Genomic DNA, 16,244 nt, shown 5'->3' on the forward strand with positions numbered 1-16,244 from the left:
TTTAAAACAATTATGAAAAAACTAGGCCACAAGGAACACTGGTTTGGAAAGACAGAAATACCACACGGCCAGCATATGTGCAAATTCCACATCTGATTATATAACACTTTCCACTGAGCCTCAGGTGTTTCAGCCTTAAAAGAAGGATGAGGAAAAACCTACCTTGAGAGGATTAAATGACATCATCAATTGGAAGCGTTTATTTCAATACTGGCACAGAGCAAACACTCATTAACAGATGGTAATTACTTTTGATTAATATACCAGAACACAGTTACCTAAAAAGTATGGAGCCTAACATATTCCAAATTAAATACATTTCCAGAATTTATATTCCATAACCCCAAAAGTGCTTTTCCTTTTGGTGCCAAAGAAACGGTCCCATGTTCTGGATGCATTTCTTTATTATTTTCTTTCCATTTTGTGAATTAAGGAAAAGGATGAATATCACCTTCAGAATTTTTTTTTTACTGCTTTAAAATAGCCATTACTCATAAAACATATAAATAATGATAACCATCACAACTTAAAAAAACACCTATTAGGTAACTGGCATTGCCTTTACGGACCACTTCATCCTGCCCATGGTATGTCAATCAGACACACGTAAGATTATCACAACTGTGAAACTCAAGTAGGCTCTTAACGCTTTCTATTATTTCCCTAACCCATTCGCTTCTCACTCTAAACTATTGACAATGTTATTATTTCTCAGTCCTTCAACACCTTCTACCCCAGTATCACTGTTGACATTGCTTTCTTTCTTACTTTAAAAACTGAAATAATTATTGAAGAACTTGCGTGGATTTTTACCACATCAACGTGAATGCAGAGGAAATGAATAACCACTTTGAAACCATGTTAACTCTCAGTCCTCATCACACAAGGCTTTTCAAATGTCCTTCGTAAGTCCTCAGTCCTTTCTCCATGATACATTTCCTGCATATTCTACCTCATACTATTAATCACAGCTTGACTGGCTCAACTTCATCCATCTAACCTCTAAGGTCGATATGTACAGAGTTCATTACTTACCCTTTCTCTTGTCTATCAAGTCCTTCTTTGGTAATCTCATTTGGCCTGGTGATTTTAAATACTATCCATGTGCACACAATTCTCACATGCATGTATCTACTCCACAGTTGTTTTCAACTACATTCTTCTATCTCACTGCCTAGTAACACTCCTACATGCATGTCCAATAAGCACCTCAACATTCATATGTTCAAAGTGGAACACCACATCTTCTCTCTTTATATCTACCTCACTCCATCTTCTCCAGTCAACTCTAACCTGACAATTTCTTAGGGTAAAACCTCTGCAGTCATTCTTTACATCTCTTCTTCTCACATGCCCATATCTAATCTCTCAGAAATGCTGATGGCCCTACTTGCAAAATTTCAGAAACTGACAGCTTTGTGCCACTTACATAGCTGTTGTCTTTATCCAAGATATCATCATTTCCCCCTCCTGGATTACTTCGATTATCTCCTAACTTGTCTACAACTCCAATCTTTCTTCTTTACAACCGAGTCTGCATGCAGCAGCCAGAATTAGTCTTTTCAAATGTAGGTCAGCTGATGCTATTACTGTGTTCAAAACTCTCAAAAAGCTCCCAATTTCACTCTGAATAAAAGGTCAGTGTCTTTACAACAGTTTATAGGGTCCTACATAAGCTAACCTCCATCATCACTCTTTATCTTCCTTTATTTCTTGTCACTTTGCTCTATTTCTTGAACATAAGCCCCTACTTGAGAATCTTTACAATGGCTTCTTGTTCTCCCTGGGCCACTCCCCAATAACCACACAGATAATTCTCTCATCTCCTTCAAAGCATGGCTCAAATCTCACTACCTCAAGACCTAATCAGACCATTATATTTAAAACTGCAACCTGCAATTGATTTATTTTGTATGTTTATATTATTTAAAATAAAGATTTTTCTATTATGTTACATACAGATTTAATTTTAGAATTGCCACTGGATAACTTTAGACAAGTTCCAAGTTTGTTAGTTTTTAGTCTCCTCTCATATATAAACTGAGAAGTTCTGAAATCTGTTTCAATTCTAAAAAGACACTGATTCTTTAATTATCAAATATTTGTTAATAAAATATAATGTGATCAATTAAACATAAAAAAAAATGAAACACATTACAATATGTCAACAGTACTCTATTACAAAATTTTGGGGAGGAAAGTTTGAGACACATGTAAATGAAAAGAACAACTTTACCAGAGTCATTAAAAAATATACAGAGAGAGAGCAAAGGAATGTCATGATCTGTGCCAGTGAGCAGGAGTAGTTCTAAATGTTTTATTAGAGATTATCAATTTAACTCCCACAGCAACCATATGATTTAGGTATCACTGCTGTTCTCAAATTTTATAGATGAAGAAAACTGGGGTACAAAAAGCTAAATAACCAATTCACGGTTACCTGCAGGATACACTTCCAGGCTGTCTGATTTCAGAGTGTGGGCGTTTGGCACCTACACTAGACTGATGATCGGAAGAAGCGAGGGCGAACAATCAAATTTCAGTAAGTCTTCTACTTAAAGTTCGAACTTAAATAGGAACGCAGTTATTTATTAAGTAGTTACTCAATGATTAACAATGTCTGCCTAAGCAACTGACTCATAAGCTAAAAATGTCTTATCAAAGTCTAAAAATCAATAAGTATAAGCAAGATATTCAGAACAATTAAAAGAGAACCTTTGATCAATAATAGTATAAAATGGAGAATGTGTATGTGTATATAAATTTACATATAATCCAAAGATAAACATTTTCACTATAAATTTTTAAAACTGATAAGAATGTTCATTCTGACATACTGATTTATCCTCTAATTTTTACTGAATCCTTAGAAATTGCTATTCATCAGAAGCAGCTATCATAGGGGCAAATTATCTTGAAAAAGTGCTAACTAGTTCAACTAATAACAAGAAACCCTCTGCTAAAAAATGTTGTGTTCAGTTGCTACATTATTAAGAAGAAAAAGAAGAGGTAGAATAAAAAGGTGAGTTGGTAGTAAGACAAAATTATTGGAACTGCCAAGAAGACTTGCAAAAAGAACATATGAACAAAATATGTAAGCTTAAAAACTCACAAGATAGCAGGATGTTTTTCTACTTATGGAATACCCAAAAAGAATAACGAAAAGCATATGTTGAATTAGTTATCTTATGTGAAAAGAAATAATTGCCATGAGTAATCTAAAAAGAACATGATAAGAAATAAGAGACATTTGTGATGATTTAACTTCTTACTTCTTTGCTCTTTGCAACTTCTGCAATAGCAGCAGTCCTTTGCTTTTCAAATTCATCATTGTCATTTGTAGGTTTGACAGGCATTGTAACTTGCAATGTCTTTCTTCGATCAAGTTCTCTGCTATCCACTTGTACTTGAGATACACACTTCTGATAAAATAAATAAAAATGTAATTCAATAATTCCAAAAGAAATCAGTCTTCATTAGGAAGTAATATTTCTTCAAAAGAGATGTTTATCTCTTACAATTGTTGTGGGTCCACAAAAACACAATTCCATTCCTCAGATTTTACAAAATAAGTAAATAAAAAGTAGAAAACTGATTGAAGTGACTTTTAAAGACATGTAACAAGTAGAGAAGTTAAGAGATGTATAAAAATGTAGTCATCTAAAACAGGGCACATATTTAAGATATATTGGACCAAGAGATCTAAGTTTCATTTTAGGGTAATAACTTAAAATACCTTTAGATTTCAAAGTGTCTAGAGTAACGTACAAAAACAGGTAAGGTAAGGTTGATTTTTAACGAAGAGCTCAATTTCCACATTGTGCTACAGTGTCTTCTTAGGAGTTGAGCAGAACAGTTATTTTAATATATGAAAACGTGTTTCCGAAGGTATAAACCAAAAGCTAAAAACTCACCCTGTGTTCCAATCAGGGTGCAATGTTTTATTTGCTTGGTTTTTTTGTTGTTATTGTTTACGTTTTGGTTTGTAGTCTCACAAATAAGTATAAAAGGCATCACCTCCTAAAAATAGCTCTAAATTCTGGCCTACATTCCAATTCTAAGTAAAAATTCTACAAAGTGAACCTTTTCTCAGCTCATTAATAGGAAGGAAAAGGAGATCTTCTCAAACAAATGTTATAGTAACACAATGCATTTTCAGCAATATAAAAATGCTATTGATACCAATACAAAGCCAGTATTATTATATTTTTAACCCATGCACAACACAATATGTTGCATAAGAATTTTTCAAAATGAAACTTATAAATAAATAATATTAATAAAATCATACCTTTGTTGTACTTTCTAACCCCACAAAAGCTACAAAACACACTTCACATCCTTGAAAATAATTAGATTATAAGTCTCTCTGGAAAAAAGCTCAGGTCTAAAGTAATTTATGGAAGAGAAATATTATCAATAAAATGATTAAGGCTGAACTCTTAAAATATGTCACTTATTATATTCAATAATAAATTATCAGAATGCCTGCACTTTGCTTTCATTCTGGGTTCTTTTTATCATAATGGGAAAGTATCTTCATCACGACCACACCATAGAACTTCATATCTCCTTATCTTGACTACCTATTGTTCCAAACTACAAGGAAAAAAATCATGATTTTCAAAATATTTTCAAAATTGTCATAATGGAAGAATGATTTCAATTTAATTCGGGGGTGATCTTCCACAGAGGGTTTTTGAAGAGGATGACAGTTGATCGCATGCCATTTATCTTTACATCAACTAGGTAATTTTTTTATACCAAAATTGTTCAACTTTTTATTGAAATATAGGACTCTCTTTCCTACCTTTATAATTCCTAATTTGCCTTTACTCTCCATCAGCACTCTTGAATATAATGAAAGAACAAGTATAAGGCAAATTTTCGGTATTTAAATTTTGGTGGTATCATGAGGGGAAGAGCAAACTGCTACAGGGATTACTCTCCGATTTCTCAGGGACAAAGCGAGGAAAGGTTGGAAGACAGTGTCATGAATGCAATTTCATGCTGAGCACAATAAGAAAGACACAAGATACTGGCCAGCTACAGAGCTACCTTGCAAGAGGGATTAAAAGAGGAAATACACAGAAAAATTTTAGTTTATGTTGAATAACAATCAGTGCTACTGGGACAGAAAAGAAAAATACCAACTGCAAATAAAAGTAAGTCCCCTGGCTGAGATGGGTATTTGGACCAATGCAGAGAAATAGAATCTTGGAAGAAATTATGGCATACTTTTGTCTTCTTACTTTTGAATTTCCCATTTTAAAAAGCCCCTTCCCTCACCAGATATGGCTCTTAATTGCTTCATTCTTTGGGTTAACAGCAAAACTACTGAATTCCTTGAACTTTGTATTTCCACGTAATCCATGACCTCTGAATAAATAGTTCAACAAAAAACTAAGCAGAACTTACATACAAATGAAAAACACTTTTTCCTGATTTAAATTCACCTGCCAACATGAAAGTCATTACCTGTCCAAAAGGCACAAAAGGAGGTGGTCCACCTTCAGTTCCAATATTGCTTCTATTGTGTTTTGATAAGCTCTGTGAAAAAGAAATCATTCAGACATAAAAAAAAAATACACTGACAACATTCATAATGTACCAGGAATTCACTGCTTTGAGTAGATATGTGTAAGAAACAGGAAAAGGCCTTCACTAAATTGTTTCAAACAACAGTATACAAAAAATTTTACTTCTCACTTCAGGAACTTCCCAAAGGCTCTTCCCTCATCTGCACTGACTAAAACATACATTCACATATAATTTTCATAAATGTTTGAAAACTATTCTCCTTAGGAAAAAACAGATCTCAATGATAGTGAATTAAAATACAATAAACTTTGGCAACAATTTTATTTGTTTGTTTGTTTGCTTGCTTGTTTATTGGCAGCACAGGGGTCTGAACTCAGGGCCTCATGCTTGCTAGGCAGGTGCTCTTACTGCTTGAACCACTCCACCAGCCCCACAATTTTATTTTAAATAATATAACCTAATAGACAAATAATACCTGGAAATTATCTTCAAATTACTAGACATAAAAATTGCTAGTAAAATCATACTGATAAAAGTGATTTCTAGTTATTTAAAGAGATCAAATTGTTCATTTTGGCACTGGGAACTGAATCAAGGGCCTTAATCAGGCTAGAAAAAGTGCTCTACCACTTCAGCCAAACTCCCAGACCAAGATCAGATTGTTACAATTTATAATATAAAGGATCATTCAATTAAAGTAAAAATTTCTCAATAATGTCTTAAAACAATTCATGTTTTGGGAAGTATTCAACCAGCTGATTGATCTTTAATAAAAATAAGCTTCTGAACTATACCGATTTCAGTTTTCTTTTTTCCTCAATCTCACAGCCAGAGAAATAACAATGTGTTATCAAATGGAAAAAATTTTTCCCAGCAAAAGCAATTTCTCACATTGCAAAGTCTTTCCAAAGTATCATAAAGAACCTTCAAAACCTATTCATTTTGTTTTTGAGGTGTTAACATGAAACTTCTTAAATAATTATCATTACAGAAAATGTTACGATTAAAACATGATGTAAAAAGAGTTTTAAAAAACACCATGAACACTTGTGATCACATTCTGGAGTTCCTCAATTATATAAACAATGTTACATATTTCAGGTAAATCATGTAAATAGAAAGACTAAAGACAACCACAACATTCAGTTTAATGAGTAAAGAATAATTTAAACTGTACATGAATGCCACATTTCTTCACAATTTACATTTAAGATACTAAGCATGGCAAATGCATAGGACTATCTAGGGTCCCTCCCTCAGTTTTAATTTAGATAAAAGAAAAAGACTATGCAAACAGCTACAAGTCATTTCTATTTATACCATAACCTTCTTAAAAGCTCACATAAGTGACCAATAACACCATCTCTTATCACATGATACAAATAAAAATACCTTACAGAATTTCTATTTCCCATCATGATGAAGTTCACAAGAGCCAAACTTAATCTCCTTCTATAAACAATTAGTTTGGACAATATGTAAAACAACAACTATTTTGAGACATAGGACAACAGTTAGGTCAAGATTATTATCCTGAAAACAGAAAGACGAAAAAAAAAACAAAACAAAACGAATAAACTGTGGCTTTCTGCTTATAGGCATGATTCAGGGACACAGATATTTGATGCTCATTACAATGAGGTTCTATTTCAACTCATTAGGGTGACTACTATCAAAAAACACAAAGAACAAGTGTTGGTGAAGATGTGAAGAAATCAGAACCCCTAGGCATTAATGGTGAGAATACAAGTGGTATAGCTACTGTGGAAAACAGAATGGCAGTTCTTCAACATCAACAACAAAACCGTATGATTACCATATGATTCAGCAATTTCACATCTGCATCTATAAACAAAGAACTGAACACAGATTTGTGCACTCATGTTCACAGAGTATTACTCACAATAAGTAGGTGGTAAAAACAACACTGATGTCCATTACAGATGAATGAACAATATGTGATATAGGTATACAATGAAATGCTATTCACCTTTAAAAACGAAGGCAATTCTGACATATGCTACAACATGAATGAAAATATTATATTAAGTGAAATAAGCCAGACACAAAAGGACAAATACTGTAAGATTCCATGTACATGAGATACTTGAATAGTCAAGTTCATAGAGATAGAAAGTAGAATGGTATTTGCCATAGAGTGGGAGGAATGGGAGTTATTTTTAAATAATGGGTAGAAAGCTCTAGTTTGACAAAAGGAAATAGATTGGAAAATGGATGGGGTGGTAGTAGTTATATGACAATGTAAATGTAGTTAATGACACTGAACTTTACTCATAAAAATGGTTAAAATGTCAAATTCATGTTATGTGTTCTTTACGACAATAAAGAACAAAGAAATGAGAAAAAACCTTATGATTTGGGGGCACTAAAATATTCCAGAACTACATTACTTTGCAATACATCTAACAAAGAACACTTAGAACCATGCAAATGTACAAAAATAAGGCTTAAGATTTTTCTTTCCTTTTTCTTCATCTTTGTTTGCTACAACCACAACACCTGCATGTGTCCAATGCTCCCTTCTATTTTACCAAGAATGTTTAGTTACCTTACTTTCAAAATTAATTCTGATTTATGATTTTCATGTATATATTTTATGTGTACCACCTGCCAACTGCTCAAGCAATTAATTGTACTCTCCATGTTTCTTACATTGCTATGGCTACTCAATCAAAAAGCTATGAAGTCTAAAACTACAATCGCATTAAGATGTTTTAAAATTATTTTAAATATAAATTTTTATTATCTCTTTATAAGAAATGCTAACATGGTTTTCAGGAAACAAAATACAAATATATAACAAAATATCTCAAAGACAACTATCAAACTACTTCTAAACTTTGTGTGTGTGTGTGTGTGTGTGTGTGTCTGTCTGTCTGTCTATGTGCCTGTGGTCAGTGAGGAGGTTCACACAAGTATTTAACTAATTTAATGGTTGGAGGTGAAGTGGTTCTGGCTGAGATATGAAAAAATTATGTAAGGTGTTGGTCTGACTTGAGAACATTTTACCATACCTCATAATATCTATGACGACAACAAAAATATACTAATTTATGAAAGGATCACATGAAATGGGTGAAATTTCTCTAAGAAATTCAAAGTTTATAAACTTGGCTACTTATGCAGAACTATTAAGCCAATTCCAAATTGCTTTATTTCCTGATATTTTAAATTAAACAGTACAGTCGTGGAACATTATCTTATATTTTATAATACAGCAGCCCAAAATGTAGCATATTCACATCATCAGGAATGAGTACCGGGAAACAAAAATTTGTCTAAATCTCCTTATCCATTTACCTCCCAAATACAGGCACTTTCCAACTAAAAAAGCAGGATGGAGTAACATATCATAAAGAAATAAAAGCTTGACATATTGCTAGGCCCTTGGCTGGCTTCAGAAATAGGCAAGATTTGAAGTTGGCATGAGAATATCAATTTTAGCTCAAAGATTAATTAGCTTTATGTGCTTTGCAATTTATTCATTCCACAAATATTTTCTAAGACATTTATTACATGTCTCAGAATCACTACTTTAGAGAGATAGGAAAGCTATTCTGATATAATAGGAAAAAATGGCCCTGGATTTTGCTCACATCCATCACTCACCTATCAGCTATTATTTAGCAGTTCTTAAAAGTACATTTTTTGATCTATATGAATATAATGTCCTCTGACAAGACTATTAGGTGGATCAGAAGAGATATAGATGCAAGAATCCAACACAATCCACACTGTTCAACAAGTATTTGTAGAACATAACAAAAATGACACAAACAGGAATTCTGATGCCAAGAAGGTTATAATCTGTTAAGGGAGATGAAAAATAGAATAATTTGAGGGCTAAGTAAAAATAATATACTGTTCATACAGATATGTGATTCAAGAATTCAGTAAGGAACAATGACTTCATTTTGTGAAGAAGCAAACATTTGATTTAGATCTAAAAGCATGGGATAATTTGGGATTAGAAGAGAGAAATCAATATAAATGGCATAAAAGTGGCACAATCAATTTTGTCCAAAAGTATAAATGAGGAAAGTATAGAAAATCACAGAGTAAGAAGTTCCATATGTGAAAGAATTCAGAGAGTCGAAAAGATAAACTATAACTAGGATTAGAGTACAGATGGCCTTTAAACAACAATTACGGCACTTAAAACAAAAGTAATGTGCAACATGTTCTGAACGACGCTGAAGGAAGATAAGGTGGCATAAGCTTATAAAATAAATTAGTAGATTAAAGAAAGGATATACAGGGAAACAGCTAAATGGCTACTTCAGAAGTCCAGGCAAGAGCCATTAAAGATCTGAATCACAGTTAAGAAAACAGAACTGAAGAACGAGGGACTGACATGATATTTGACTACAGTGGATCAAGAGAACTGAATTCTGGAAAAGAAGAGGAACAATTACAAGGTAACCTACATGATTAGCAGGATGAAGACACTATAAATGTAAATGGAGAAAAACTTCAACTAATGAGACTAGGAAATCAAGAACTTCATTAAGTGAAGTTCTAACTTACTTTCACTTGCATGCATGTGTGTATATAGATAAAACAAATACACATTCATTATATTTATATACAAGTATATTCACAAACACTTGGTTTTTCAAAAACAATTGTGCACAGATAAATTATACATAATTTGTAACTGGTATCTTGGCAGTTTTGAAACTTGTCAGTAAAGAAGGATTTGTTAAAATATGTACTAAAATATAACAAATACTGAAAATTATAACTGAAATATTGAGTATTAAGACTATATTTAAACATGCTCCTAGATATTTATTTTCTCCACTCTTAGCTATTCAGTTTCTTCAAAAATCATATTCCATACTAAAAAATCACGACACAAAGGACTAAACTTGCATACATTACAGGAAGAGCTCTTTAAAATAACAGAATGCAATAAAAAGAATGTAGTGTTTTAAAAGTTGAAGCCATTCTTAGTTTACACTTACTCTCTGTAATTCCCATTTGTCAATAAGGTGTTCCACTTCACCGCCAAGAACTGTGGTGTTAGAGTCATTCAAGAGCAGGAATCCGTTTTTTATGTCAACAATGCCTGAGAGCTTAATTTTAGTTCCAGGTGGTGTGTTTAGGCTAATGCAAAGGAAAAAAAAGAGTTAAAAATACATCGAGGCTCCTTCCCAAAACTGGAATTCAGTTTCATAATATGACTTACTGTTCTTCTAAATGCACTTAACACTGAAATTATTTTTCAGGATACTAAAGTATAAATAGATAACACCAAGCAGAAAGACCAGATAAAAGATTCTCATTTTCTAGCTTAAAGCAAAGACATAAACCTGTTTCCACATGTTAAAAAAAAAATGTGTACAACATTACCTCACAAAGCTGTGTAAGAATAAATCCAATAAAAGATATGAAAATACTTTCTTACTGTACCATGGTATATAAATGTAACATTTGTTTTTTCCCACTTAAATTTGGCTCAACACTGTAAAAATATACTGCTATAAAATTAAATTTTCACTAAAGAAAAAAATATCTTACCAGTAATAACTTTAGAAATTTATTATCTATATGAACTACAGTAATTCATTGAAAACAATGCTCTTATTTGTTAATACCCAGATAAAGATCAAATGAGAATTACTTACATAATAACTTTTAAAGGACTTTTAACAAACTAATTTTAAACTACACACTGACTTTGAGAGGACTTTTCTAACTTGAAATAGACTTTTCTACATTAGGCCACTATTATCAGATCTAGGGCAAACTTTACAACCATGATTCCCTTTACAAAAGACAGAGACAAGATGTTTACCCTCCCTACCAACCTTTCGGTAAAGGAAACAAGGGAAGAAATCCATTTCATCACACAGGTTTGTTCTAAAGTAAAAGCATATACACTGAGTTCCACCCATCTGTTTCCACACATAGCAAGGGGTAAAGTACTCCAAATAGAGTCCGAAAGTAGTCTCTCTAAAACCCTCAGGTACATAAGAAAATTATTCTGAAATGGCTTCAGCAGTCACATTTTAAAAGCTCATGAACCTCATCACCTACTGATATACGCAACATTAAATCAATGAGTATTAATATCACGTCTTTTTCAAAATGATGGTTTAAAAAATAGTTATTAACAAGAAAAAATAGAGTACACCTGCATTTAAAGCTTTGAAGTACCCATACAGAGTTAGGTAGATTATATACTAGAAAGTATTCTGTACATCTTATATGTATGCCATTTGATATATCAACAGTATTTCAATAAGGCCATTAAAGGTTATTCTGAGGATCCTGAGGTTAATCATCTTAGTCATAAATTACAACTTACATGGGAGGGAGTGAAGAGGATCGAAGTACATTACGTGTGTGTGTGTGTGTGTGTGTGTGTGTGTATACACATGAAGATAACATAATGAAATCTACCAAATACTTTGAAAAACCGGGGAGGGAGGAGTTAAGGGGATACAATGAAGAGGGTGAATTTGTATAAAGTACACTGTACACTACACTTCTATGGAATTATCACAATGAAACCCCCTTTACTATTAATGTATGCTAATATACAAACCAGAAAGAAATCATATCTTACAAATAGTCGTGAACAACCTTGCCTAAAACCTAACTCTTAAATAGACAGTTCTGTGAGGAGGAAAGAAGGTAGTAAGCTTACAACAATGTCTCTTAGTCTTCAAGATCAGCAACAACTGAATAGTTACATTAAGAAGTGTTTCCCAATTCTAGGCAATCTAAATGTTCATAATTCTATAGTTATCATTTCAGGATAAATCAAAAACATAAGCATCAAGGACCCCAGGCAGCTGAACTCTTTAATTCTACAGAAATCACTGATTTGAATACCTACAACTTATGTGTGCTCTTCAAAACCACTTTTTGCCAATACTTTCTTACAAATTGGTGAAATTAAAAATGCAGTGAGAATGTATGAACACATGAAATTAGCAATATAAGAAACTGTGCAAAATCTTAAAAAATAGGATGCAAATTACAGGGCATTTAAAATCTGATAATGTAACTTTCAAATTATAAGGTAATCTATAGGCAGATAATAAACTGATTTTTGTGAACAATGCACCCTTCCCAAACTCTTCATACTAGGTTGAGGCTGGACCTACAATTTCATTAGGACAATTGATAGGAGTTCCACCAGATTATAGTTTCACTGCTACAAATCAAAAATTGGGGCTAAAATTTTAATGTAATTCTTACCATACTGCCTTCAGGACCATAATGAACTCTTTTTTTTTTTAAAAGGAACCACAGGTTTTATTTTGTTTGTACCATTTTAATTTTTTAAAAATCAAATATAAAAATATTTATAAAAATATTTATATATAAATACAAAATTTAGAGTTGATTACTCATCATCTTAGTTACAAAGACGACATTCTTAGTGGCAACTTTATGTTTCCCCAAATATACCTTCCTCCGTCTTTGCTAGAGATAAACCTCAATATTATTGATATTTAGATGCATACATTTTTACAAATGTACACTTTTAAACATTATTCTTTTTGCTCAAAATTATTTTCTCACATTTCATCTAAGTTGATGCAGGATCATTAATTCTGTCATTTTAGGATTTTCAAAAATCTATTACACGTTACAAATGTTTTCACCCAGTTTTTGGAGACTATGTTAGACTCCTTTTCAATTTTTAAAAAATACTTATGATCAGATGAAGAGAGTCAGGGAAAGAGATGATACTTAGCGATAGATATAGATAGATAGACAGACAGACAGGTAGATAGAAAGATAAACAGACATAATTAACTCTTATTTAGAAAGCACATTTTAGTTTAATCATTTTTATTGGCACCCTAAGATATCTTTACTATTTCTTCATTTCTATTTAAAAAAAACAAAAAACAGTGAAAGGTGCAGCAGGAGTTAGGGGAGAAGAGCAGAAAGTGCCCCCCAAAAATGCAATGACCATTTGAGAAAACACATCCCATATCTGCATCCGGTTTATCTTATCTAGGGTTCTTTTACCTTCTTTCTAAGGTAACCACTAATGAAAATTACTTTGAAAAGATACTTCCATTTTGTTCACAAGCACAAAGCTGTCATTTTTATAGCACCAAAAGATAATCGCTTCAATGATGAGTGATTGAGCATAATATAATTTTTTTGGTAGATAAGCCACAATAAATTCAACAGAAGAGGATATTAGACAGCACTGAGCAGAACCCTCCACTCTAAACCAATCTTGCATTTTCATTTATCTCAGAGAAATATCCAGACATAAAAACAGAAAATGAGCCATTATATGGCAAGTTTCCTTTCTGAATTATCTGAGAAACCCTCTGTAGGGGACCTGACTGAATTTGTCCCAGAAAGAAGCCTGCTTTCCACAAAAGTAGGACTCCTCTACTCTTCAAAAGAACACAACAGAATCACAAAGTCACTAAGCCTCTCCTCTGTATATGGAAATCAACATTTTAGACAAACATATCTTCTGAAGAGGTAGCAGCTTCCCTTATCAGAGGCAAACCTTAGGTGGAGGAAAACAAACAAACAAAAAATCATTGAGGATGACATACCAGGCCTCAACCTGCTGTATTTGTTTCCACATACCACTGTCCTAGATCACTGATGCTCCACCAAACGAAACTTTTCACTCACCTACTGTCAGAACAATGTGTCTCTGCATGTGCTAATCTCCCTCTCACCTCTTTCAAATACCTATTCATATTTTAAATCCTACCCCTGGCTCTCCCAGGTTGAGGTAATCTTCTAGACTCAGAAAAAGTAACTGTATGCCTAAGTGCCTATCTTATTAGCATATGAGCTACTGGGAAACAAAATCTGACTTTTGTACCTCAAGCACTGCACAAAGGAGATGGAACACAGTGGATGCTCAATACTATAAATGCTTGCTTTAAAGAAAAGTATCGTACAAGAGTTTGTATTAAGTGAAAAGGCTCAAAGGACCCAGAGGATAAAGGTGATTTTTTCCCTTCTTTCTCATTGTTTTTCTTAATTCCAATAAGCATGTCTCAAAACACTTACAAAAAGGATTTGGAAAGTTGTTCCTTAGAAACTTCTTCCTTGTCATAGGATGTGGGGAGTACACAAATCTCCCTGGCTTTAAGCACTAAATAAGAAAACACAATAGCCTATAAAATTTTGCTAGAACACTAAATAGTATGATAGACACACTATTTTACCCACAGTTAGCTAATGAGGAAGCTACGATAATATATTTAAAGAAATTCTATTTTGTTCTAAATAACCAGTGACCCAAAATTTCACAAAAACTGAGAAGACTAATCTTCAAGAAAGAAAACTTTAAATTTGCTTTGAAAATTAACACTGAATCACACAGTGACTAACTCTTTATAACTTCTGAAAAAGTGTAGCATGCACTTTAGAATCATCGTTCCTTCTTTTTAAAGTTCCTGAAATGAAAGTGAAATCAGGTGGTTTTTTTTGTTTTTATCTGTTTACTGTTTTGACAGTACTAGGGTATGAAATTACTTGTAGGCAGGCGCTTTATCACTTGAGCCATACTCCCAACCCTTTTTGCTTCAGTTATTTTTCAGATGGGTCTTGTGTCTTTGCTCACAGTGACTTAAACCAAAATAGTCCTATCTGCTATCTGCAAGTAGCTGGGACCACAGGTACGCATGACCATGCCCAGCAAATTGACTAAGATGGGGTCTTGCTAACTTTTGCCCAGGCTGGCCTCATACTGTGATCCTCCTGATGCCTGCCTCTTGAGTAACTGAGATTACAGGCATGAACCACCTCACCTTCACACACTCTTTTAAACAAATATATAAAGTTCCAGTCACCTTATTTTTGACAGATAACTAAATTCCACTGCTGTGCAACTTATATGACCATCAGTCATCTGCAAACGCAGCATCCTTGGTGCAGCCTGGGATTCTTCATTATCCTTTGGTGCAGCAACATTGCGAATTTTTTGAATTTGTAAAACACATGGACCTTCGAGCTGTCAAAACACAAAAGAATAAAAATCACTTTTTAGTCTGGCTATATCGTCATTTACAGGGTTTCTCTTTTCCTAATGGTTATACACTATGATTTATACAGATACCTTCAACTAAAGTCAAAACTGATACTATGTATATGTATAATATATGGCAAATAGTTTTTGGTTTGGGTATATAAAGATAAAATTTCAGAAAGGTCCCCTGAAGAGCAGTTTAAAAAGAATTTCTGGATTCATTTTCAGGTAGTAATATGAAATTCCTAGAAAAACAATCATTATTTCTGGATTAAAAGGTACATTAATTGATGCTTAGAGTCTCATGTGCTCTAAATGATTCACATACATCCTGATTCTCTCTGTACTTCCCCATGTACACTAAGGGACATTACTGAGATAAAGAATTTGGAATTTTTTTTAAAAGACATCAATATCATGGCAGCAGTTCAAAGGAATGCTTTCTATTCAAAGACATCAAGTTTAAAGTACACCCTCTTCTGGTATAATTAAGAATAAAATCCCAAAGTTTAAACTATTTAAAGTTTAAACTATAATTGTGAGTTATACTTGACTTAGTTCCACATTTCCATTTTAAAATGATATTACATCTAATGCTATACTGTATGTGTTGACAGTGAAGAGAAGAAATGTTTTTTCTGGCTAGATTTCAATCAAAGATAGAAATAAATCAATGAACTAACTAGCTATAAAATTAGTTTTATAT

The 16,244-nt window shown here is 32.9% G+C and overlaps 1 protein-coding gene across 9 annotated transcripts in view; it reads right to left on the reverse strand.

The window, feature by feature from the left end:
- Tdrd3 (tudor domain containing 3) overlaps positions 1 to 16,244 on the reverse strand; it is a 145,246-nt gene that overhangs the window by 62,098 nt on the left and 66,904 nt on the right. For all 9 annotated transcript variants that reach the window (XM_074043276.1, XM_074043281.1, XM_074043274.1 and 6 more), the window contains 4 exons: positions 15,363 to 15,523; positions 10,530 to 10,671; positions 5,479 to 5,550; positions 3,273 to 3,422 (listed from right to left, as the gene is read on the reverse strand). In XM_074043276.1, the coding sequence (XP_073899377.1) occupies positions 3,273 to 3,422; positions 5,479 to 5,550; positions 10,530 to 10,671; positions 15,363 to 15,523 (525 nt within the window). The remainder of the gene's footprint in view (positions 1 to 3,272; positions 3,423 to 5,478; positions 5,551 to 10,529; positions 10,672 to 15,362; positions 15,524 to 16,244) is intronic.

This window comes from Castor canadensis, chromosome 10 (genome assembly GCF_047511655.1).
Source record: "Castor canadensis chromosome 10, mCasCan1.hap1v2, whole genome shotgun sequence".
In the NCBI taxonomy this organism is placed as follows: Eukaryota; Metazoa; Chordata; class Mammalia; order Rodentia; family Castoridae; genus Castor; species Castor canadensis.